General features: G+C 46.8%; 1 protein-coding gene across 2 annotated transcripts in view; it reads right to left on the reverse strand.

Moving 5' to 3' along the window:
* Positions 1-2,629: 2,629 nt before the first annotated feature.
* LOC8041023 (crustacean hyperglycemic hormones) overlaps positions 2,630-25,031 on the reverse strand; it is a 50,221-nt gene continuing 27,819 nt past the window's right edge. The window contains exons 1-3 of one of the 2 annotated variants that reach the window (XM_029971419.3): positions 15,860-16,040; positions 13,478-13,704; positions 2,669-2,982 (exon numbers count right to left, since the gene is read on the reverse strand). In XM_029971419.3, coding sequence (XP_029827279.1) covers positions 2,874-2,982; positions 13,478-13,704 — 336 coding nt within the window. In that variant the 5' untranslated portion in view covers positions 15,860-16,040 and the 3' untranslated portion in view covers positions 2,669-2,873. Of the gene's footprint in view, positions 2,983-13,477; positions 13,705-15,859; positions 16,041-25,031 lie in introns of those variants that run through there. The other variant, XM_029971418.3, reaches the window with a different exon arrangement.

Here is a 25,031-nt window from a genome sequence, read left to right on the forward strand (position 1 = left end):
GGTTGCGGAAACTGGCTAGGAAACACCTTCTGCATGTGCCGACAGGTAGCGGCGGGGTTCATAATTAGCGTGTGGGTATGTTTATACAGCCTGAGCTTAGCGTGCCTCAACGGGCGATTTGTATTTCAGCTGTAAATGAGAAATTTAGCCAATGCAGCACAACCGCTAGGCTAAGGGGCTCTTTAAAGTGCACCACGAAGTAGTGATACACGACCGCACGCCGGCTCTCAGGGGCGGATATAGAGGGGGGGTCCGGATGTCCTGACCCCCCTCTTGATTTCTGCATGTGTAAAATTTAGGGCGTGAAACGAGGGTGAAAGGGAGGGGTTTCCTGAACATACGGTACGCTGACCAACGCCTGACCCCCCCCCCCCCCCCCCCCTCCCCCCTCAGGAAATTCCTGCATCCGCCCCTGCCGGCACCATGCTCATCTAGATTGAAACGGGTAGGGGGGCATTGAAGCCAGGATTTCTGGGTTCTGCAGCGCGGGCAATCACTCCACGTGTTGTGAGTTGGTGTTCAATAGCCCACTCGGCCACCGATTCCTCCTATATTTGAATACGCTATGTGATAGGATTCATAGCAACGGAGGTTGCACTGGATTTTCTGGTTATAGGGAGCGACGCTGCGACGTAACACCTAGCAACCGAAGATCCTCCGGCGATGACCCCTTCGCCATTTTCGGCGCCGCAGTCTACGGGTGACTTATTAGAAAATATTAACCTACCGTGGGCCAGAGCTCTGCCATGGCCTCGCAGTGCCACGCTGGCGGCCCAAGCATGCCCCAGCTTCGCTGTCCACCGCTGCGCCTCGGCTGCTATAAGGAGTATTCACTGGGCGCAATATTTGTGGGTGCTGTTTAGAGCGCATGCGCAGAATGAGCCCACATTAATAGGCTGCTAAGACCGGCAAAGTAGAGGGTGCGAAATGCACGTTACAAAAGAACTGTGAAAGCTAGCCATCAGCACGCGCTCAGCAGTCGCGCACACAGCTATGGCCGTCAGTGAATACGTCCTATAGGGAGTATTCACTAGACGCCATATTTGTGGGTGCTGTTTAGAGCGCATGCTCATACCGATCTCACATCAATAGGCTGCTAAGACCGGCACTTTTGATGGTGCAGAATGCACGTTGGAAAAAGACTGTGGAAGCTCGCCATCAGCACGCGCTCAGCATTCGCGCACACAGATATGGCCGCCAGTGAATACCCCCTATAGGTGATACATTACGCGGCCGACTTGCGGGTGCGCGCTTTGGACCTAAAACGCTGGATGTACGTACCAGCGCTTTATTTGGACGCCCTCGGAAGCTCCTGCCGGCAGCTTTGGAGACCTGCGGACGCACACAAACTGCGGTTCCGTTCTTTAGCCTGCCACGCAGTTCTTGAAGCGCAGTCGTTCTTGCTATGTCACCGGGGCCCTACGGGCGCGGAGTATGCACAACGTGTATGCACAACAACGAAATGGCTCTGTCGTTTTTCGCGCATCGCGCGCAGGTCTTTTTGTACACACGCTAATGCCCGAGTCACACTAGAGCGACAATCAGAAACAAATGACAGCGACAGGCCTCCAACACACGCAGAATGCTGGCGATGGTACCTTTGGCAGGCGTCTTGTCGTTCGGTGCTCGTGAAGTAAGCACGAGTGATTGAAAGCTTGCCAATGTTACCCTCGCGTGCATGATGCTCGTGTTTGAGCATAGCCGCCTTTATTTTACGGAGCCTGTCGAATTGGAAAAAATTCTTTCTGGTTTGAGGCTTGTGGCTGTCGTTTGTTTCTGTTTGTCGCACTAGTGGCACTCGGGCATAAGTGACCTGATGTGCTTGCACGAGGTACAGGGGGTTTCGGGAATGTTCACCTCGCGGAAAGGGGCTGAGAGGCTGCATTTACCGTGCTTTATTGTATATAACAGGTGCGTGATATGCTAACGCATTTCTTCAGGAATCAGCATAGCGACAGCGGCGATTTTTAAAGCTTTATGGGCGACACTTTGCAGAGATTTCGAGCTTGTGGGCTATCGCCGCGGCTATATAAAAAAAAAAAAAAAGAAACACGCACAGACAAAAAACCTTTTTCTATCTTCTCTTAGCGCGAGAAGAGGGAAGTTGGAACTTCCCTTTTGCCGTGGCGCGCAAAGAGAGCGATGGGACAGCGTCCCGGCCAAGAATGGCGAGACGAAGCGAGAATCTTCGTGTCGTCTGCTTCACACACTTGTTTCCAAACATTCCTCGCGTTATGCGAAATGCCTCTTTGACAGCGTCCAGTTGCTACGCGTAATGCTGAATGGTTTTAGAGACTTCTATCGCGCTTTGTTACTTCAGGGATTACTGGTGGAAGTCGTGAGTGGCATCCACGACGCCACCACGACGGCTATCAGAATTAACTCCCCTCCGTCCTCGACGTGACGGCACTCGTGACGGCACCACAGCTGTCGCTTTCGTTCCTTTGCACATTGTGGGCGATAAGTACGACTTATTATGGTAGTTATGCTTATACAATTTATTTTTTGTCGCCCAACCGAGCTCTGCATGAAAACCGTCACACGATAACGGTCTACTATATTCCACGTATTGAAAGGAACGTGATGGTACAATCGTGACCTGCTGAGAGAAAATATCTACCCCAGGAAGGCCATCTTTTGATTCAGCTTTTATTGGCATTAACTTAACAGGCATGTACATCAATAAATTACTCTCGTAAGCGGCTCTTTAGCAAAATCTCGAAACGCGTGCTGGAAGGAAGGGTTCCCGGCGGGGTTGCTTCGGTCGTCGGACTAGTGTTTCCGCGATTGCCGCAGCCCACCAGCGCAACGGGTGGTCGGTGTCGGCGCGAGGTGGTGGCGCTGCGGTCAGTCGATGATCTCCTCGGCCATGTTCATCGGCTGTACAGGTAGTCCACTTTGCCCTTCAGACTTTCCATCTCGTCGTGCAGCAACAACGCCTCGGCGCACTTTAAGAAGTTCTCGTTCTTGAAGCAGTTTTCCCTGCGCACAGAAGAAAAAGAGATACACACAGCCGATTAGTCCGAAATTCTCGCGTAAATTACGCGGGTAGCGGCGGAAGTCCCGCCGAAACGACGAGGGAAGCCGCGAAAACCCGTAATTATTTTCCGTTTCGTTCTTTTTTCAGGCCCATCCTCTTTTTGTGTCCCGCGGACGGCCTCCTGTCGTCGGCTAATTGAGTCGTATTTGCCGTTGACCTCTGCGTAATTGAGCTTTAGGCAGCGCGCGAGTTTTGTCTGTATAATTTGCGCGTGCTCTCGCGTTGTTAGTGCCCTTCCCGCCCGCGCGGAGCGCGTTCGTCGGCAGTCCGTTCTCGCGCCGGTTGTTGCTCCTGTGTCGCTCGCCACCGCAATAATTTCATGCGCTAATTTGGCCGTCTGTTTTCCTTAGCGGGGCGGCGGAGGTCCCAAAGGATTGCGCTAACCTACTGCTGCGCGGTCGCTTCTTTCCTTCGTGCAGTTCTCGTGTGGCGAGAGGGCTTAGTGTCGCTGAATTGCGGTCTTTAGATACTCGCTTTTTCTTCTATTTTGTTTGTGTGTTACAAACGATGGTTCGTGGTGATGGTGTCGCCGGTATTTTTTAACCACAGGCTTTATAGAATGCACTTCCATCCCTGTTGGTCGTTCGATAGAAATGCAGTGGTAGGACATCGTCTTTTGAACCGAATTAATTACGCCGAAGTAGCGACGCCGGCTCTGACGCAGCACGCTAAGCAGTCGGATCGCTCAAGCTGAATGAACTGAAATGATGGCTACGATTTGGTGCTTAGATTGGCGCCCCTCTCTCTTTTTTTTACTCCGCCTACCAAAATCGAAGTACATTCGTACGCCGTACTTTGTGCTCCTACACAAAAAAAAAAGAAACACTTTTATACATTTTTTGTTTTACCATTTAGTTATAATAGGTTAACCCGGATGGAGATACAACCATAAACGTAAGTTTAAAACGTTAAAAGCGCGAGCTGAAGCACAAAGAAAATCAAAGACACATAAAAACAGGCGCTATTTACAATTGATTTTATTGAAGAAACATTCACTCAGCGAGTCTGTCGTTCACCATACCGATAAGCAAACCACAAACCGAGAACACATCGACGGTCTTATATGAAGCCATGTATTTTCCCTTCTTTTTTTTTTTCCACACTTCGTCGAATCTTAGAGCAGTTCGCAACCGCTTTTAGGTTGCGAGCAGCTGATTGATTGCAAATGTCACAAATGAAGGTGACGAGAGGATGATCCGTGAACTGAAAATAAAGGTTGAATCGGCGAACTTGTGCCAAACAAAAATAAGGAACGAGCGTCGACGCAGCAGAAAAGCGGGCGGCGATTTGGCGGCGTAACAGCAAGCGAGAGCGTGACTGACCGGGGGGGGGGGGGGGGTGGCGGCATCTCGCGGAGCATTTTAAGAGTTGCGGTTGCGAACCTATTTTAGATTCGAGGAAGTTTCTAAAACGAGCGAATAAAAAGACGACTCGAAAAACACGAAAGAATAAAACATGGGGACGAAGACAAACAATACAGTTCTTTCAAGTAGCACCGGACATATAATGATGCCACCCTCAACGTGTTAACCCTTCCCTTCCCTGCCCCCCAAAATCTCTCGGAAAATGAATTTTGCATTGAGGGTGGCATCATAAATGTCGGTTGCTAGTAAAACAAGTTGTCTTCGCATCAACATGTCATTCTTGTTTTTGAAATCATCTTTGGCAACCCGCTCTAAGTTCATTTTCGCGAAAAGACGGAGGCAGAAATCGTTTAGGCTTTTTTTCTCAAGAACGCGCGAGAAAAGTGTATGAGCATGCTATCTATTTTTCCGATAGTGAACGAAATATATTCTTAAATGGCTTCATATAAGACTTCCGATATGTTATCGGTCAATGGCTTGTTTTTCGGTATGGTGAACTACAGACTGACTCAATTAATGTTTCGTCCATAAAATCACTTGTAAGTAGCGCCTGTCCCTGTCGTTCGTGCTCCTTATTTCGTCCGTGTTTCGGTTCGTGCTTTTAACCTTTCAAATGATATGAACCACCCAAGCACACCCAAAGTTTTATTGCACAAAAATAAACTCTTCACCGCGCCTAAAAAAAAAAAAAAAGTTTGCGTTGTAAAAAAGACAGGCCAACAAGTATACTCAAATCTGTACAAAGAAACAGCGCAGAGTCGCTACCACCATCCCTTTGTGCGTCCAGGCAATATCGAGCGAGAGACTTTCACGGCGCCATTATTGAGGGACACCAATACGGCATGATACGCTGCAAGAAAGGAGAATGACTTCAGTGGTTTCGAAGCAGACGACAGGAAATGGACGACCCATCATTGTCTGAAGAGAGAAGAAGAAAGGCGCGACCACTCGCTGCTCGTTTTGATGCTCCAATTCAATTCAAATTCTTTCTCCGTTTAAAAAGGGAAGGCAGAAAAGAAATAGAAACTCTGTCGTTCCTTGACAGGGCGCTGCTCTGTCCCCTCCAACCGCAACAGAGAAAACTACCCGGTGTTTGGCAGAAAAAAAAAAAAAAAAACCCTGTTTTTTTTTTTTTTTTCGCCGCAAAAATGAACTGAACTTCGCAGAACGCTCAGTCTCCGTCCAAATGTAGTCCACAGGATGCCAAAGTTTCAGGACTTAGCGCTATCTGATTCAAAATTTATAAGCGATTTTCAAAACTTTTCACTGACAAAATAGAACCCTTTATCGGCAGCAGAAGCCATTAATCTCGCATCTATTCGCGGGGTTTGTTGACCGCCATTTTGCCAAAAAAGTTTGCGAACATCGCTTTTAACATTTGAGTCAGAGGACGGTAGGTTTTGAAATTTTGAAATTTAGATTCCAACCGCTGGCGCTACATTTGAGAGGAGACGACGCGGTCCCGCGGCGCGTTGTCTATTTTTGTGGAGAGAAAAGCATTCGTTTTTCCCAAACATGTGGTACATGAGCAAGCACGATGTTTCTTACGCTGACACACCGAAGTAGGATGCTTTGCGGCAGCTGTGCATTGGCGTAGCCATAACTGACCTGGTAATTTTGTTTCCTCTTATTCTTTTACTGCAACCGTAGCCTCCTATTTACTGGCAAAGCCTTGTAGATCGCCACGAGAAGCGGCCGCCGAAATGGAAAAGGTAGAGCGGCAGGCAACGGATGAGAAAAGAGTCACGTGACTGGCGCCCCACTGCGGCGAGACGCCGAAACACATTTGTCCCGAGCGAGCAAGTGTGTTTCGGGTCCTGGCCGCTGCAAAACCTGCGCGCTGACGTCCAGGTTTCCCGAGAAATGGCTCTTTGATGCTCTGTGCTACCAGATCTTCGCGCTCCAAATCTGCGACCGGGCCTCTTTGACTCCGCTGTCGAGCTACCGGGCTTTGTAAGTATAGAGGAGGCTAGGCTTCAACCAACGTTACTAAACCACTCAGTTCGAAAACTGCTACAGAAACTGCTCTGAAAAAGTGTCCCCGATCTGTCCTCGAGCACCGAGCTAATGGCGAACACAACGCCGCCACTTCTCCCGCAGCGGCCAATCGAGGAACTGTACGTGACGTCTCTTTTGGCTTTAATCGGCCATCTTGGAGCCGAGACAGATACAGCGGAAGAGGTTACAGGGGCGCCACCCCCATCTCCCCGGCGGACGCGCCGCGTCTTACTACCGAAGTTAAAATGCACCTAGGTCGGGACGCGCTACCTGAAAGCACCGCTGAGGCATGCCTGTATAAAAAACAATGTTAATTGTGCCGCAAAACCTTGCAAACTAAAAATGTTAGAAAACATCACGTGCCCCTCATTTTGTACTAAAGTCCACTAAAAGTTACGACAAAAAGGTTTTTTTTTTCGTTGGTTTTTACGTTTCTAGTAACGTTGAAACGTACGTTTCAACGTTACTAATAAATGAAACAGTCAATATTTCTTCATTCAAGCTTATTTGATGGGATGCGGAACTTGATCTCAAATATATAGAGAACGGGCATTTCGAAACATTTGTGGAGTGAAGGATGGCATTTTCGAGGCAAGGCATAACAAACTCTCCTAAATTAAATACATAGTTAAATCAAACTAAAGTGGCCATAATAAAACGCACACATGGTGATAATATAAAAACAATGTCAATGATGTAAGGAATATTAAAGGAATTGCAAAAACAATTGGGGCAGTGTAAGCAACGGGTAGCGATGCGCTCACGCAGACATTGTGCACTGATCAGAATTACGTGCTTTCAACTAGAAATTAAAGCGAATAAAAAAGTAACAGTGACTAGTTATTTCAGAAAGCAATTTACGGGCCCTCTTGATCATATCATTTATACCAAGCGCCTACACATAAGGATGCAGCAGCCGCCTGCGTTCACGGCGAAGAATATCCAGGACGTCCTCTGATTGAACTTCAATGTCGCTGTGAACATTGAAAAGCGCTAGACCGAGCAGTCGCTCATTCGAAGTGGACGCTCTCAGGTATGTTTTCAGCCGTCGTAGTGAAGAGAACAAGCGGTCAGCTTCCGCCGTTGTTACGTGTAGAGTCGCTAGGATCTTGAGACGTTTGGGAATAGGGCCTCGCGGACAGAAGGCGACCGCCAGTAGCACATATTCGGGCGTTTCACATTTCTCCCTCTTTCATTGGACGCCTAAAATTTCTTTTTTTTTTTTGGCGAAGTTTACGAAATTTCCCTCCATCGAGACGCCCGTCTCGAGGGTCGCTTACAGATGCGATGAAGTCCGCCTCGCTTTCTGCTTTGCAGGCCGAGGTAGCATCCGATGCAATTCATTATTAGATTAATCTTCTCGTTGCACCGAACATCAGAAACTCCGAAGAGCCTTCATATTTTCACTACGCAAAGGTGCAAGGGTGTTCAAGTTTGTTTCCACGTTTGGAGTGTGGTTTGCCTGTTTGTGTGTGGTGTGTCATGTCATTTCTCCGAATGACGGAACGACGAGTTCGGACTGACGACTTCTCATAGCCCCGAGGGTATGCCGCTGCTGCCTTTGGACCACGCTGCAAGATAAAGCGGCCTAGCGAAAATAAGACTCTCTTTACTTCGGCATCTTGTTCTGTAACACGAATTTGTTAAACCTCTAATCGATAATAGATATCGGTCTTGAGATTGTTCAGAATTTCCCTCGCCTTATATATGGGCCCCTAGTGTTTGTGCGAGGACGGTTGCTCTAATTTTTCAGCGTCGAATTTTTTATTTTTTTTGCTGTTTAATTTTGTTTTGTTACAGTATAGCCTGCCGGTAACAGCCAGGCGGCGCCAGTAAAGTGAGATCCCAAGGTTATACCCTGTCACGGTGTAACTTGGCAAATGGTGAACGATAAGCCCCACATTGCGTGCCGACGGCTTCGATATCCGCTACGTATACGAGCGCAACGCACACATATTGGAGCATGACAGAGCGAAAAGCCCGATACCTCGCAGTTAAAGCGCACTCAGAGGATACATAGTCACGTTCCGATTGGCCCGCCAGGCCGCAGCTCTCGCCATACTTGCGTGCTACGCGATCACCTCTTTTTGGCCTACCCAGCGTTTCTTGCTTCCGACACTAGGCTGTAGCGGCGCCACCAGAGTAATAGCTGACGTTTGAACAATGCAGCTGCCACTCCCGGGCATACCCAATGTTACTTGCTTCAGTCGCCAGATAGCGCCAAACCAAACAGCAGTGCAGGTATACCCCATAGACCACTGTCCGAAATCCTAGCCCCCAGCGATAAAAATGTGAAGTAATAATCTCAACCGCAGGCTCTTGTGAAGACAAGAACTGCGCATAAAACAAGGTTTTTGCTATTTAAAGCCCTCTTGGCATTGATGTTGTTATTGAAGCATCGTGACTATGCCTTTCCGACGTTCTTGCACTACAACATGTGCAAACGTTTCCTAAAAAAAAAAAAAAAAAGAAATAAACGCATTTTCTCGTGGTGAATGATGTTGATTGGGACGAAGCTCTGGTGGTGCTGATGATACTGATTTTGTTCATAGCTATTGCTGATGGTGCAGATTTTTTTTTGTTGCCCATAGGTAGTGCTCAGTTCCGGGTTGCGTTGATATGAAATGTGTGGTATGGAACGTGGTTATATACGCATTTGAGCATTTGACCTCAGCGCCCTCTCGTCTATGAACGTTGAGCCAATGCATGCAAAGTTTAACGCGATTATATACGCATTTGACCGCAGCGCCCTCTCCTGTACAGACGTTGAGCTGGTACATGCAACGTTTCATCCATGACAGAAACCCCAGCTCTTGAATTACTTCCACATCTTAGAGCCCCCTATTTGTCTCGCAGTCGTGGCCGAGTGGTTAAGGCGATGGACTAGAAATCCATTGGTGGAAGTCGCTTTAAGAAACTATATGGTAAAAAGAAGAACATTTAAGCGCTAGACATTGTATAATGTTCAAACCTCTATAGGTTATGCGTATGTAATAACGTCTAATTTTTTGCGAGTGCTCTTTGGCTAAGGTGGCCCTCTGTAATGCTTTTAATATGTAAATAAACACATTTTACAAAAAAAAAAAGGACTAGAAAAAAAAGACTGGTCTCTCCCCGCACAGGTTCGAATCCTGTCGACTGCGCAAACCTTTTTTCTCTTTTTAAGAAGACAGATGGGATGGCAATCGGTGTGAGCTCGGACGCCCGACAAGGCTAGACCCTAAAAAACTTCGCACCTAAAAAAAAAAAAAAAAAAAAAAAAAAAAAACGAGACGGAGTCTTGCGAAACGTGCAGCTTGTTTTTACTGTGTCATTGCGTCCGCCGAAACGAACATGGCGGCGCTGAGCAGAACAGACACTGGTCTATAGCTATCCTCGTGTTTTGTCTGGCCTTCTCGCTTTGATAATGCAGTGCTACATCAAAAAGCGGGGAGACTTGTGTGCTGTGAGGAAGCTTTTTAAAGTTGGTGGGGGCCGCAACTACGACGACAGTTAGAACAGTGAGCCACCACGCCCGTATTCTTGTAAACGAAGCCTGCTCTGTTACAAGAATGACAATGCAGCTTTACCTGTTTTATCTTAACTGCGCCTCGCTAATCTTTGCATGAGGGGCCGTACCGACATCCGAAAACCATGAAGTCCTACCAATTTGTTACGAAAAGGCGGAGCCCACACTGCTTCTAGTTTGTGAAATGCTGAACATAGCGTGGACGGCATTGGCTCCAAATTTGCGTCCAATTTACCTCCTTTTTTTTCGGTTATAAATTGGCACACTGGGCAAGACATTGCAAGTCAATTCGCTAGAAATCAGCTGGAAAGCTAGGTGATTATACGTAAAGTAACAAACTCAGCGCAAAAAAAAAAAAAAAATAACTGATAAAGTACGCACAGGGCTTGCCACTCAAACGGCGAAGGTCACGGCCCCAGTGAGCCAATCAGTGCGTCGGAAAGAAACACGTGAGTATTAGGGCTGGGCATTTGATCGATTAACCTACCGATTAATCGATTCATGCTTTAATCGAGATTATTTTTTAACCGGTTAATTTGGTAAATATCGAGAAACAACAAAAAGGTAAAAATTCAGCGTGTTTACCACGCAGACGTGGACGAGTACACCTGTGGGAAGGCAAACTTTGTGGGTAAATTTTGACCACCTAAAGAAAACTGTAAGGGCGATACTTGTAACTCTAAACAAGAGGAGAAGGTAATACGTGTCATAGCCACTTCAAACACCGAGCAAGTGTCCCTTTAGCGCGGCAGAGACGATTGCGATTCATCCATGGAGTTCACTATTGCCGGGGAATATCAATAAACCTCTTTGCCTCTGCGGCTGAAGTAATAATTTGTGAGTGTTGGTGTCTTTGGACACTTCTCAACCACACGTCAAGGTTGATTTAAAAAACGAAATTGTGCTGCGCAGTTTGTCATATATTCGGCAGAAACAAAACATTTAATTTTGACTTTTTTTTTAAATACTATTATGCGTCGGAATGAGCATGACTGATTAGTCGATTAATTAATCGATGAACGGGTGGCGATTAATCGGGTTAAACTTTTTAATCGACGCCCAACTCTAGTGACTATACTCTGTCTCGCTAGTTTCGCGCAGTGCTGTGGAAGTCACGGGCGGGAGAGAGAGGAACGCAGCTTTTGCGCGAATTTCGATTGGCGGGATTATCTTCGTCAGTTGTAACTCAAGAATGTAGGGCGAGGGGAAGAAAAGCTGGGGAGATAAGAAGCAGACAAAACGCTAAAGAGAAGAGGAAGTATCCTCCTCTCCTCTATAGCGTTCCGTCTGCTTCTTCCTCCCCGGCCTTCCTTTCTCTCGCCCTGCCTTCTTGAGTTGACAAAAGAGGGCGAGAAGGAAGTTTCTCCTTCCCGTCTTCTTCAACAGCTTGTGTCTTCTGTTAAAGGTTGTCAAGTGGTACGCCTCCGTGCTTTCATTACCTCGAAGGGGCGTTCGCTCTTTGCCAAGTTACAATGTTTATTTATGTGCTGCGTGTGTTTCTGATCTGCTCGGCGTTTTCTAGCCTGCACAAGTCAATCGTGCTTCACATTGGCCAGAAAAGCTGCGCTTTTCCGGCGTAACTTTCAGACTCCGTCTAAAGACCGGCTGGACAAAACATATACAGAATCACGTCTAACAAACCTCCGAGGAAGATGCGAAGAAATCAGACCAAAGGCACGTGTCGTTGCTTGCGTCTTTAATGGCACGATTCCTTCGACCCACAAAGTTATGACCAGAGGGTCCCAGCGAATGCGTCTCCAAAAAGTGTAAATAGTTGATCTCTCGCATTTTTTTTATGTTTTCTTCTTCGTCGTACTTTGAAAAGTTGTAAATTACCCGCACAAGGACCAGGCAGTGTATAAATTACGAGAACGACGTTGTGTATAATAATAATTATAATAATAATAATTATTATAATACAAATAATTACAATACCCGCTAAAATAACGCTACCAAGAAACTATAAAATTTCGCGCGTCAAAATAAACTCGCAAAATATTTCACCCAAAAAGTGCGTCCCTAAGACACGACCGAGTTGCATAAATCATCCAGACGTAACAACCAACAATCCAATGAGCACGTAGGGCGAAGATACCCAATCGCGAGTATCTTCGGCAAACGAACGAACACAGGGTAAATAAGGTGTGAACATAAGTTAAAAGGTATCCGTTAAATTAGGGAAAAACGATGCAGCTGGACGGTTTGCTGGCATGGGCGGCGTCGTGGCGGGCAGCCTCGTCATCCGTACACGTAGTTGATCATCCGTCGCAGGTCGGACATCTCGTCCTTGAGCAGAAGCGCGTCGGCACACAGGTCAAAGTTCTCGTTCTTGAAGCAGTTGGCCCTGCGGGGAGGAAGCAACACTCGCACGGTCAGGGCGCGTCCAGGGCTGCTGGGAGACCTACGTTGACTTGGCCGCTCTACGGCCCGAGGGCCCACCGGGGAATCACCGTGGTGGACCGTCGTGTCGAGCTATCAAAGATCCACGCTAGAGCACGAGTTAGCGACGCAAGCCGCGGTTAACCAACCTGAATCTGCAATATAATATGAGGATGATGAGACCGCCTGGGATGCAAACCCTGCCTTAGCTTTCCGGAGGCCAATATGGAACCTCGACGCCATGGAGGTTGCCGCTTCTATACTCCGTTAGCCCCGTGCTTTGATCACAGCTGGCATGCATTCGAACAGTGTAAGCACCCCTCGAAACGACAGCCTCGCGGTTAGAACTCCAGCTTCGTTTTCGCTTCAGAAGTAGCATAGTCCACGGGCCGTGACTGCTGCTGAAAGTTCGTTAGGGCCAAAGGCTGCAAAACCTCTACAGGCGCGGGTTAATAAAACATAATAGAAAGCTGTTGAAATGTTCGAAAAGCACTAATCGAAGCTATCGAAGACGCACGAAGTTATACAGTGTGAAAAATTATATAGAACGTAGAGAGCGAGGCGTCCTTAATCTAAAATAATTACTTTAATGTAGACTTTACAAAATTATGGCTGTGTTGGAAAGTAAGGAGCCCAAGTTCCTTCTTCAGATTCCTTCTCAACTCCACCGACTTCGGTGCAGCGGGAGCACCTTCCCGGAGCATCCATTTAAGGTTTTTGCCTTTCCTGGAGTAGTTGAGGTAAGTACCAATGCAATCCGCGCTTACGTTAAAGGAATCGGCTGCCTGTCTAGACTGCATTCAGTCTTGACAGCACGGCGCCGGTTAGCCCAGCGACGTCATCCAGCGACATCCAGCGGGCTAGTGCACACCAGCTCGGAGAACATGGAGCGAAAGCTCACGCTAGAGAACCTCCTGGATTCAATCCTTACCCTTGCCCGTTTCGATCTGGATGACCATCGCACCTGCGTGCGGTCGTGTATCACTACTGCGTGGTGCACGTTAAAGAGCCCAGACTAGCGGTTGTATACTGGACTAGCTCTCATCTACAGCTGAGACACCAGACGCCCATCGAAGCACTCCCAGCTGTCAAAACCCACACCATTTCTCCAGCGTAGCAAGCTGAACAAATCTCCCTCTTCGAAAACTCTGCCGCAATGAGAGCCCGTTTGATGATGGCGAAAATTACCTGCAGATGTTGTAGACCTGGGGTTCCCTGTAGAGGCCGAAGCACTCCTCGCACACTCTCTCCAGCCGGGCGAGGTAGGACTGCTCGAAGTTTCCCCTGCAGCCCAGCTCGAGGAAGCTCCTCTTGTGCAGGTTCCTGGCCTGGGCTCCCTGGTGCGACACCAGCGTGCCGGACACCAGCAACAGCGCTGCCAGCCACCGCCGGTGCACGGGACAGCTCGGGCTCATCTGGAGGGGGCACACGCGACGCTGCAGGGACGCTGCTGTGCCAAAGGAGCTCGCTCACGCTCATGCTACGATGATCCGCAATGGACACGGGAGTGAATACATTGGGGCCTGAGTGTCACGTCACTTAGGGTCACGTGATGCATTGATTGATTGGCTGGGATGGCTCCTACAGTGTTCTCTGCGGTGCAAGTAGGGATGCTGATTCTATGTTAGTGGGCCACTTGTAAACACTGGTCCCTATAACGATGCTCGTGGGATATGAGGTTCTGCTGCTCAAGATTTTAGGGATATCGGGAGGGCCATCGTTGGAGCCCCTCCTCTTTTCGTGTGAAGGTTGATTTATTGTTTCATTTTGAGCAACGATGCTTCCGGTAAGTTAATTTCTGAGTGAACGATGATTTGTTTTACGAAGAGGACAAAGGGGGCTCATTAGTTCCGTAATATAATCACTCCGTATACGCTGGTAGTCGCGTAAGCTTATCCTTCATGTTACGGTTAAGTGTTCGAAGTAGACTCCAACGTAGACGGTTTTGTACTGTACAGAACAGATCTGTGAACTTGGTCGTAGTTTCTTGAGCGTGCGCGATCCAGCAAATGAAAACGAGGCTCACGACATTTCTAATTTCACTCAATTTAATTTATTCTTAAACGAAGACCCTGTAGCAAAGACAACTTAATGAGGTTTCAGCTAGAGAGGTCTAGGAATACGTCTGCTGGAAGTAAGGCAATCTACGAACGAAACAGCCAATGGTCGGGACTATATGCTCCACGCAACTCTCGGCGCAACATGTCTCCCCTGTCCCTGAAATCTTCCCAATCTACAATCGCTCTACACCAATCTATGGAATATCCCTGAGCGAGGATTCTGCCCACGGCGGCTTGTGACCACAGACCGGAAACGAAAGTCCCGGTAAAGACGTCCCGCATTTTCATGCATTCTTATGCATGAAAAGAGGGGCGGCCGTCCGGGTCGGGAGCACCCACGGCACGGCACGCACACGCCCGTCGCTGCATTTCCAATTTGAAACAAATTGCCGCGTCGACTCCTCTCCCCGAGGGACAGGGCGGTCCAGCTGGGAGTCGAAGCGCGTCATCCTGTCCTGAGTGTCCCCATACTCAGGATACGGAGGCGTTTCATGACACGTACTCAGCCTCCTCGTGGGAAAACATAATGTAACGATTGCACGGCGCCCGCGAACACCTCAACACACTTCCGTGATACGCGACGGTCAGAATTCGAGGCAACGCTCACGATCCCGGCTTTTGTGCGTGGACTACGTCAATCTTGAAGTGAGGCAGGGCTGCCAGAAACGTTTTTAAGTTCCTGAATGGGACACGCAGGTCATAAAATAAACATCCCCGAAAAAAAAAAAATGCCGCGATACTTACTTTGTGAGACAGATTTTGAGTTATGAAGGATTCCGAAACATGCTTCTCTTTCGAGATATGGGCCCCAAGATGGAACTCCTTGCCAGAATCCATCCTAACTCGACATACGTATCGCGACATAAATGTTGCGCTATTCTTTTTTCTTTTCCTTTTTTGTTAAATGTATTTGTCGAATACAGACATTTACAAAAATTTTGTTTTGTTTCTTGGTGAAGCGGGAAGTTCAGAGTGTTATCTGAGAACAACGTGACGGTAACCCATTTGCGCAAGTCCGTTTCCAAAGCCGGGGATCGCACCGTTCCGACGCAGCATTCCAACACGGAACACGTTGGGACCTGTCCGGCCGCCCGGCCCATCCGCGGGAAGGTTCGAGTTGAGTTCGTCCGTACGTTTGGGGGCACGCGCAGCGATTACCTAAACTCGATTTCCGCACCAAGTATACGCTAAAGGCTAGCCACCGCTAAATCCTTCCGTGTAGTTCAGGTATCGTTCCCCGATCGATTGTTTTTTCGGCGTATACGCTTGGCGCGCCCCCGCGTGGACGTCACATGCGCTTGTCTGGGTCGAACGGTGGCGGTGCCGAGTGGCGAAGAGAGTTTCTCCCGAGATTGCGTCCATTGAGTTTCGTCGATTGACAAGGGCTGACCGATCCCACTCATCGTACTACGGGCAACCGCGACGCTTCGAGTCGGGAGGCACGCGAGGAGGGGTGGGCGAGGGTCCTCTTGAGTGTTTCTACAGCCGTGTCGAGCCGTCAAGGACATACCTGTTGAGCTTGTCCGGTGTTTGTCGTGGGCGAGTCTTGGATGCGCGAGCTGGGGGGATGGGCGTGATCCGAGCGACGAGGAATTGTTTCTTTTCCTGGATATCGGGGTGGAATACGACGTTTCCGCTTTCCACTTGGTCCGCCACAGAGTTCCTCTCTCTCCGGTCCGTGTGTGTCCACCTTTCCCGTTCAAGCACACGGCGGCTTTTATACGTCCGTGGAGGGCGTGGTCTACGCGTCCCTCGAGGGGGCTTGGGGTCATCAGCGGGGTCGCCCCAAGAGGGGGCTCGGCGCTCACCGCGTCCCGCCATTGGTCCTGCCGGCGGCGTGGCCGTGACGTCGGGGTCACGCGGCTGGCGGAGAGGCGACTCTCCCCCAAACTCACGCGTTCTTCCCGGGCGTTCTTTGCCGTGTTTTGTCGTGCGGTTTTTTTTTGTCCGTTTGTTTTGTCGCCACCGTCCCCGTGTTCGGCGGTCGGCTGGTTGGTCGGCGAAGAATCGTCGCGGGTGGCAAGAATGCTTACGCACCTTTCCCTCAAAAGCTCTCTTCCGCTCTTTTCCTTTGTATTCGCACCTTACCGCCCAATGTTCATATTCACACGCTTCTTCTTACCATTTTCTCGCGAATAGTAGCCGTCTGTCTTTAACCGTTTCGGTGTCTTCGAGTAGCCGGAAATGTCCCCATTCTTCCGGGGCCCCGACGTGGCGCGAACGAAGCACCACTTTTGGCGCCCAACCTGGGTCCGGCCGCGTGAACCGAAATCGGTCCGCGAATCAACCATCGCAGAAAAAGTCTCGTGAAACTTGGTCAAAGCCGCAGACGCGATTATCTTCAATGTCGACCACCGACGGACCGAGCGGTACCCGAGGTCGTCCGCTCGCAGCTTGTTAGGCTTTGTCAGACCGTTCTCATTTGAAGTCTCTCTTTTAATTCCCTGGTCATTGTCCTTCCTTCCCGCGAAAGTCCGTTATTCGTCGTCTGGTATATTTACTTGGCGTATTTCTCGCTCCGTCATTTCGCTCTTGTTCGAAGGGCAAGCCGCCTTTCTATTTTTAGCCAGGACGGACGTGACGTTTAGCCGTCCCCCTCTTGCCCCCGCGGCTCGGGAGGGACTGGCGTGATCACGAGATCGGCGAAGAGGAGCGCGTGAGGGGGTTTTCACCCGGCCGAGCCGAGCGCGCGGCGGAGCGGACGGCATACGTGATTGACCACACGCCCTGACCGCCTTTTGATTGGCCCCTGGCTACCAAGTGGGCTTCGCCAGACATCTCGCGTCTCTCGTACGCTCGGGTGGCGGAAGTAATGGCGGTTTCTTGCCACTGCAGTCTCCGGGGTTCTGGGGAAAAAAGACGTCGGGGGAATTCCCTCGGATCCCGCCCCGAGACGAGTTAATTGACGCCCGTTCCACAGAAATAGACCTGGCGCCCCTACGTCAGCCCGGTTCTCTCTCTCGCTTGCTCCCTTTCCGACAAATTGGTCTTTCTTTATTTCTCGGGGTGTTTCAGTTTTCCTCTGGGTCCATATTCCATTCGTGGGAGCGAAGGAAAAGTTTGGCAGTCATCATCGGTGCTTTCGAACTAATACGATATCGCTTCTACGAAGGACGTCTCCTCCGCGATCCTAGTTCGGTTAAAGTTGTAGCTGCGTTGGTGTAACGATTGATGCACTCCGGATAAAATAGGCGTCGGCAGTTTGATGTGAATGTTTGGCGAATTTCTGACAAAAGCAAGCTGCTGTGAAAAACGTTTATCTTGCGAGAACAGCAACACAGCTCAATCTGTTGCCGTGCCGTGTTTGATATAAATAAAATACGCGCGCCGTGGTGGAAAAAAAATGATGATGCAACATTTTTGCCGAGATTGCATCATCCTGATGTTAGTGACCATCTGGCTCAGGGCGCTTTGGAGTGCCGCCGTAAGACTGAAAATTCGCATCGACTCGAAGGAAACATCTCTGAAAATTTAGTGACAGAAAGTTTTGAGCGGCGAACGATCTTTGGCAGAATCTAACGATGCCAGTGTTGTGATTCCATGTCAGTACGTGGAATGATAGACCGGGTCATAATTTTGATATTTTTGTTAAAAATATATACGAAAACCATGTTCTTGGGAGGAACATTCAGCTATAAATAAACGCCGCAACAATTATTATTATTATTATTTTTTTTTTTTTTTTTGCTGAGATATAAAATAGAGAAGCTCGAGGCTTGGAAATTGAGATTTCACGATGCTACTTTGCACAGTCGTCGATTTCTCATCGAAAATTTCACGTCACCATACCTTTTTAATACATTTCCCAAAATATATAAAACGCATACACAAAAAATTAAAAATATCAATAAAATATTTTTATGCAAACGAAAAAATCAAACATGGCATAAATACGCGTTTCAGAGACATACTCACAATTTTTTTTTGCAAATAAACCGTTTTTTATTACACTTTACAAAACATATCAAAATGCGCGTCTTTAAATATTCTTTACAGATATATGAAGATAATTTTCCCACCATTAATTGTCTTCTTGTTATAAATGCGGAAATGCAGCTGATTTCTCGAACTGTAACAAAATTGTACGTCGATATTTCAAAAAAAAAAAAAAAAAAGCTATATTTTTTTAAACTTTTTTTTGCACTTTGCAGTGACTTGAACTAACTTGTGGTGGCTAAACATTGAGTAACGTATGACCTCCAAACAGGAAAAGCTACGACAAACCTTCACTCGGAGCGAGCCGACGTCTTCGTGATAGCGGCTTTGGCGCACAACACCAAACATTTTGAGCGTTAGTTATATTATATTTTTCAAATTCTTTTTTTTTTTAGGAGGGGTGAGTATAACTGACGCAAAATGGAACTTTGAGCTAGAATACCTTTACTTAACTTAAAATTCACAAAAACAAAACGGCACCACTCTGCAAATTCGCTAACTATTTATACATAAGCTCAAAAGTCTCAGTCGCGCAATTAGCCATGTACACATCCGGCCTCTCAGCATATGATGACTTTCACAGATGAGGTACCTGAATTCCTCTCACAGGTTTTACGGTCTGCTTGCTTTACCGCACGAAACTCTCGAAAACGTTACGCAGACAGGTGGAACATGCAGGCAGTTGTTACTTTTTCACACAGCATTTCCACAAAGCCTTTAGCGGTGACAATAGTTGAGTTGAGCGAAAATCTCAAGTTGGTGAGCGTTGCGTGGTGTTTAAGAACACCACCTACTCCATCACAAGCACTTTGTCTGTGTCGAGTGGCCGAAAATATCCATCTTGCCGAAGAGTATACAGCTTCCGAGGCCATTCGTGCAATTAAAAGCGACTCTTAAAATGTGAAATACTTTTCGTACCAGACACTGATACAAAAATTATTTCAGAAAAGACTGGGTAATCTTCATTAACATATTCTTCTATGGCCTCTGTGGCTAGAAGAGCGTGAGCTGTGTCATGTGTCATGTCATCGCTGACAACGGCATAACGTTGCGTGCCTTGCGTAACCACACATGTGAAAAGAGACGCTTGTTTTTTTTCCAATGAAAACTCTGCACTTTAGTTGGGGAGGTTACTGTCCAAATTTTTGCAAAATCCAAGTGGAACATTACTGCCTTGGATGGTAAGGTGGTTCTTATGTCACGTATCAGGCTTCGTTAAAGGTTACGGATGTAAGAATGCCTCATATACTTTCGCTCCGTGACTCCAGTTCCCGCAGGAAGGCGGAAGTGTCCATAACCTTCTGGACGAGCTCGCCGGCGTCCCATAACGCGAAACAGATCTCTTCGTCTTCGTCGAGATGGAGTGACTGCAGTGGGATGGTATGCACTTTTGGGCACTTTTCGCAACGGTGCAGCAACCGTTCTGTGGAGCGCTGCAGAGGTAGATGCGTTTGAGGTCGTCTTCAGTAAATGTCTCTTTTGCCTCGAAGTTGTCGTTTATCATGGCTTTGACGACGTCTTTTTTGTTGGGGCTTCGAACAGAGCATGCAAGATTGTCGCGTGAGTAGTTCTCAAGTGCAACGCTTACGTCTTCGGCATTTGCCCTTTTCCCAATGTAGGGATCAGGGGTTGCCCATACACCACCTTTAGGCTTCAGTTTTCTTGTTTGAGCAATCATGTAGGAAGTCGCTTCAGGCACCAGACGGAATATTTCTTTCTTCGAGATGCTTGGTGGCAGATGCGTGTACAGTCGCTTGCGTTTCTGGTGGGAACTGCATGCCTACAGCGCTTCACGAAACGCGTCAAACCACTTCGCGCAGTGCTCGCAGCTGTCTTCGACGGTTTTCACGCCTTAAACGCTTGATAGCCTTCTTCCAATTGAGCAACTCAATTCAGCTTGTTTTTTCTTCAAATACGGGTCGCGCGTTTTTTTTTTTTTTTGTTTAATGGATTTACGTGGTTTTAATGGAGTTACCGACGGACTAGCAGCACACAAGTCTTGACTCACTTCAGTAAAAATTTCATCAGAGTCCCGGAAAGAAGAGTTTGATGTACTCACGCTCTAAAGAAAAAGCAAGCTCATTCTGGAGGTATTTCGAGCAGTGTTGGCATAAAAGGGCACATTCATTCACTGTCCGTGGATACAGTAGCTTTTCCAACCGCACTTTGTTGAGTGTCCGTACCGATACGAGGCGCTTAACGCTATACACTTTCTTATTTTGCCTCCGTAGATAGTCCACACAGAACAATCGCACAATGCTGAATCGTTGGGCCATATGGCTGTTCGGTCTGACACTAAACTCCTATTCGCTTCGTAAATGACAGGACTTGAAACATCATTGCAAACACCTATCTGAGAGTTCGAATGCGAGAGTTAAACGCCACACGCCGGCGTTCCACATTCAAACGCGCTCGATTTGTGTAACGTCACTTAATTAATTAATTATTTTGAATATCGCCTATATCGCCTAAATAAGAATTATAGTAAGGGGGCACAGACAGACAATTATATTCTGAAAACAGAAAGTAAGACAAGAACACAATAGGTAATACACAACGATAACTAAAAGTATCCTCGAATCCTTTGCAAAAAACAAAAACAAAAAACAAAAACAAAAAAAAAACAGTTACGACAACATTGCTTCAGAAGTGTCATGTGGCAGGTTATTTCCATCGCCAATGGACCGCGGGAAAAGAGAACATTCGAAAACATTAATTCTGCAATGAATTGGGCGAATTTTTTATTAAATTATCTCTCCTTTCTGACACGTAGGCTGCATGGCTAAAACATACACTTGGACCTAGATTCCTAGAAATAGCGGTATCGTTGTAAAACACTTTATGTAAAAGTATGAGACGGAGAAATTTCCGTCTAGCGATTTTTCATCTTTTCAACTTGATCTACCAACTTCGGCCTGAACGGCTCCCAAATCTCGCTGGCGTAGTCAAGGACAGACCGTACATGAGAAAAATATAGTGTCTCCTTCAGAGATGGGGTAGTAAACCTAAAATTACGTTTAATAAATCCCAATAAACCCTTCCAAATATACAAAAAACTGTGGTGCTTTTTTGTTAAAGGCTTTTGAAAAAAGAAGACACAAGAGGATATAAAATGTGAACAGCTTTTCGTCTGACCTTGTCTAGCTTTTTTGTTGAATTTCTTTTGAATATTGGCCTACGTTTAAATAATAAAAAAAAAACTACAAACTTTCTGTCGCCTCCAAAATGCTCTTTCCGTAGCTTTTGAATTGAAAAGCTGTAGTAGTTTAAGAAGAAAAAAAGAGCTTTATACCTTAGCTATTCATTCAACAAAGTTTTGAAGGATTACTACAACTTTCCAAGCTGCTCCAAATTTGCTGCCGCAAAATAATGTAGAAAAAAAGGACACGCGATTTGTTTTCGTTGTTTATTCTGGATTTGTAGGAAATAGCGTCCTTGTAATATCTAAACGCATTACATAATCCCTCAAATAAACATTAGAAACGAAACACCCCACACCCGAACCACAGTCCCGTTGATTGGTCCAGACCTTTAGATAGCCTAGATTTTAAAGGTAATCTTCTGGCCGGTGACCACCTCAGCACTTATTAAGGTTACAAGTATCCAATCTTCTTCTCGGAAATCTATCAAAGGGAAAAGAGTGTTTCGAAGTCCGTGGACTTTATCTCTTACTGAAAAGCATTGGTACAACTAATAATAATTCGGCGCCGTCGCTAAACAACATCCACAAGAACGGCTCCTTGAAGAAATGTTATCGCTTCTCTGCAAAGCACCACTCAGGACGAAGCGAGTCAACACAGTTGCTCCACTTTAAATAGTTTTCACGCTTTTCTTTACTAGTTGGCTAGTTTAATAGGGTCAATAAAGTCACTATAGTCACAAAGTGAAAACGGCAGGGCGCGTCTTTCGAACGCCTGGTCTCCAGCACGTGCCCCATGCCTTCCATCGTGCTTTGACTGCGCGAGCGCGCTCTAGGTGCGCGAGACGCTGAAGCACTGTCAAGGGTAAAAGGCTCGCTCTGGAGGTGGGACAACTGAAGCTCTTCCCTACCGTTCTCATCTTTTCAGAGACTATTGAGGAACTTAGTGACTTTCGACATCTAACCAAGATGTACTATGTTCAGTAAAAAACGTCAGGATAAAGTCCGTAGCTTTTCTATCGACACTGGCTACAGAGAGTTAACTGAACATTTTCAACACGAAGTAGACTGAACGTCTGCAGTCTTTCTGATTACACTGTCAACAGAAAGTCAGCAGAAAAAATTCAACGTGAAGTTAATAGAAAGTCAACTGTCTTTCTTTTGACTCGGAGTGAAGAAATTTACCAGAAATGTTTCAACACAAAATCAACAAACTTTCTGTTGACCATGTCAACAGGAAGTCAGAGTCCAAAGAAAGTAATCAGAGTCAACAAGAAGTCAACACGTTTACGATAAATAGGTCAAAAATAATATTTATAGGGGGACGACTAGCTTTCGTATAAAATAGGCAATATAGTCGACATGTTTATTCCATCTTAAATCAGACGAGAAATGACTCCCAAATATTTAACCTTTAACTCGTGTTCAAGCGAAACACCACCGATACTGTAGCACGAAGGAACAATGTTAGTTTTTCTACTGATATAACGCTAAAAGATTTAGACGGATTTAGAGGCGTGCACCATTTGATGCACCAGGTATCAATGTTATCCAAATCACTTTGAAGAGTAAACACATCAGCATTGCAATTCATTGCAATTTGCAGTTTGCAGCATTGCAGTTTGTTCCTTTATATGTTTCTTCAGCAGTTACACCCACCTTGTGTAATGCCAGCAATGGCCTTCAAGGTTTTAATAAATGATGATGATGATGATGATATCACTGTACAAAATGCAATCATCTGCATATAATTAAATATGGGAAGAGATGCTATCACCAATATCTTTAATAAATATTAAAAACAGAAGAGGGCCAGGTATCGACCCCTGCGGGACTCCGGATGGTATTTCTATAAGAGAGGACTGTTTACCGTTAATTAAATTCTCTATAGCACTATCTATTTTCTTCTTATTTTTCACCATTAATTAACACGGACCGTTTTCTTGAAGTTAGGTAATCGCCAATTCAATTAAAACTTCCCGAATCTATATTTAGCTTAGGAAGTTTCTGCATAAGGAAAGCACGAGGAACGATATCGAAAGCTTTTTTGAAGTCCTGGAAGATACAGTCGACTTGTCGGCTTTTATCAGACGACTGTGAAGTGTCATGATAGAACTCGAGCAATTGCGTGGTACAAGAAAGTCCAGTGCAAAAACAGTGTTGATATGGACTAAAGAAATGTGTGAGACTAAGGAGCTCTATGAGGTTAGCGTAAATGATGTGCTCCATAGCTTTGCAGCACACACATGTCATTGAGAGGGGTCTGTAGCTCTGGACGAGATTCTCAGGGCAAGATTTGTGGACGGGGACAACATTCGCACATTTTCAGTCCAGTGGGGAAAAAGAAATGCATTTCAAAAATACCGTAAACAAAATAACAAAGAACCTGATAACAACTTCAGCACAGGACTTCGAGACAGCATTGGGAATTCCATCGGGACCTTGCCTTATTTTCGTCGCTTCAATCTTCAGCGATAAAAAGAGAAGTACGAGGCCAAGCAGATGACATAGGTACCTGCAAATTCGTTGAAGCTGTATTATACAGAATGTGCTTTCTTAATCGATTCAGAATTTTAAAAAAAATCTAGCTTTAAGGTCTTTGTTTTATGAGTCTAGAGTGGTGGCCATGGTGGCCAATAGAAAGGAGGCGAAATTGACTAATTAGTTGATTAATCAACTAACAATCATTCGCTTTCACATTTTTATTTTTAGGTGCATAACGTAATTGAAGAGTTGACGCTCGACCTCATTATGGGGTAGCCATGACGTGAGAAATTTAATAAAACATTTGTAGTGCGTTCTACGCCGCGAGAAATATCACCCCTGTACAGGACTTAAAACTGAAACCACGCGGGTGAAATGCCTCTCCGCCTGTTCCACAAGATATGGTGCCGACTGTGCCGCGCTAAGTGAACTAAGGGCCGCGACGGTACGAGAACACAAAAATGATCCCGACTATCACGCACGAGAGGCAGCGCACCTTTCACGCATCTCCCAAAGCACATCTCTCACAACTCACGAAAAGAGCAAAGCTCCGAAAGCAATCCCCCCGAAGCACACCTTTCAACGGCGCAACAACTGCCGCTGTCAATATCGGTACCCTTTTTGTAATTGTTTACGATGTTTTGTTTCTTTTTGTTTTTTCAGGACCTTTTAAGCTTTTCTTTATTATAAAACAGGCGCGGCATGCCAAAATGACTACGATTTGCGCGCGAAACGTTGGAACAATGCAATCACCGCGAAGTGACGTCAGAATTACGAATTCTTGCATGTCGTCACTTCTGTAAACGGGACGCGAGAATGGGAATAATGAGTGGGTGATTGTGACGTTACAATGAGCAGCGCTCTTCGCAACTGCCCGCTGCGTGGACGATTTGCCCTGGCATCCGACGGACGCGGTCGCAGGTAGAGGGGCCGCGCTCTGGGGGAGGGGTCCTTCCCAGTAATCGCTCATCGCGCACGCCATTGTTCGGACAGTCGGGGCTCACCGAGGTTTTCCTCTACAGGGAAACTCGGAGCGTGCTTTTCGAGCGGATGGTCAGGCAGCGGAGAAGGAGAAAACTTTGCTCGATGTCGTCATTCGTCATCTGACGCAACGTGGGATTCG

The sequence above is a fragment of the Ixodes scapularis genome, unplaced genomic scaffold (genome assembly GCF_016920785.2).
Source record: "Ixodes scapularis isolate PalLabHiFi unplaced genomic scaffold, ASM1692078v2 PGA_scaffold12__126_contigs__length_90152505, whole genome shotgun sequence".
NCBI lineage: Eukaryota > Metazoa > Arthropoda > Arachnida > Ixodida > Ixodidae > Ixodes > Ixodes scapularis.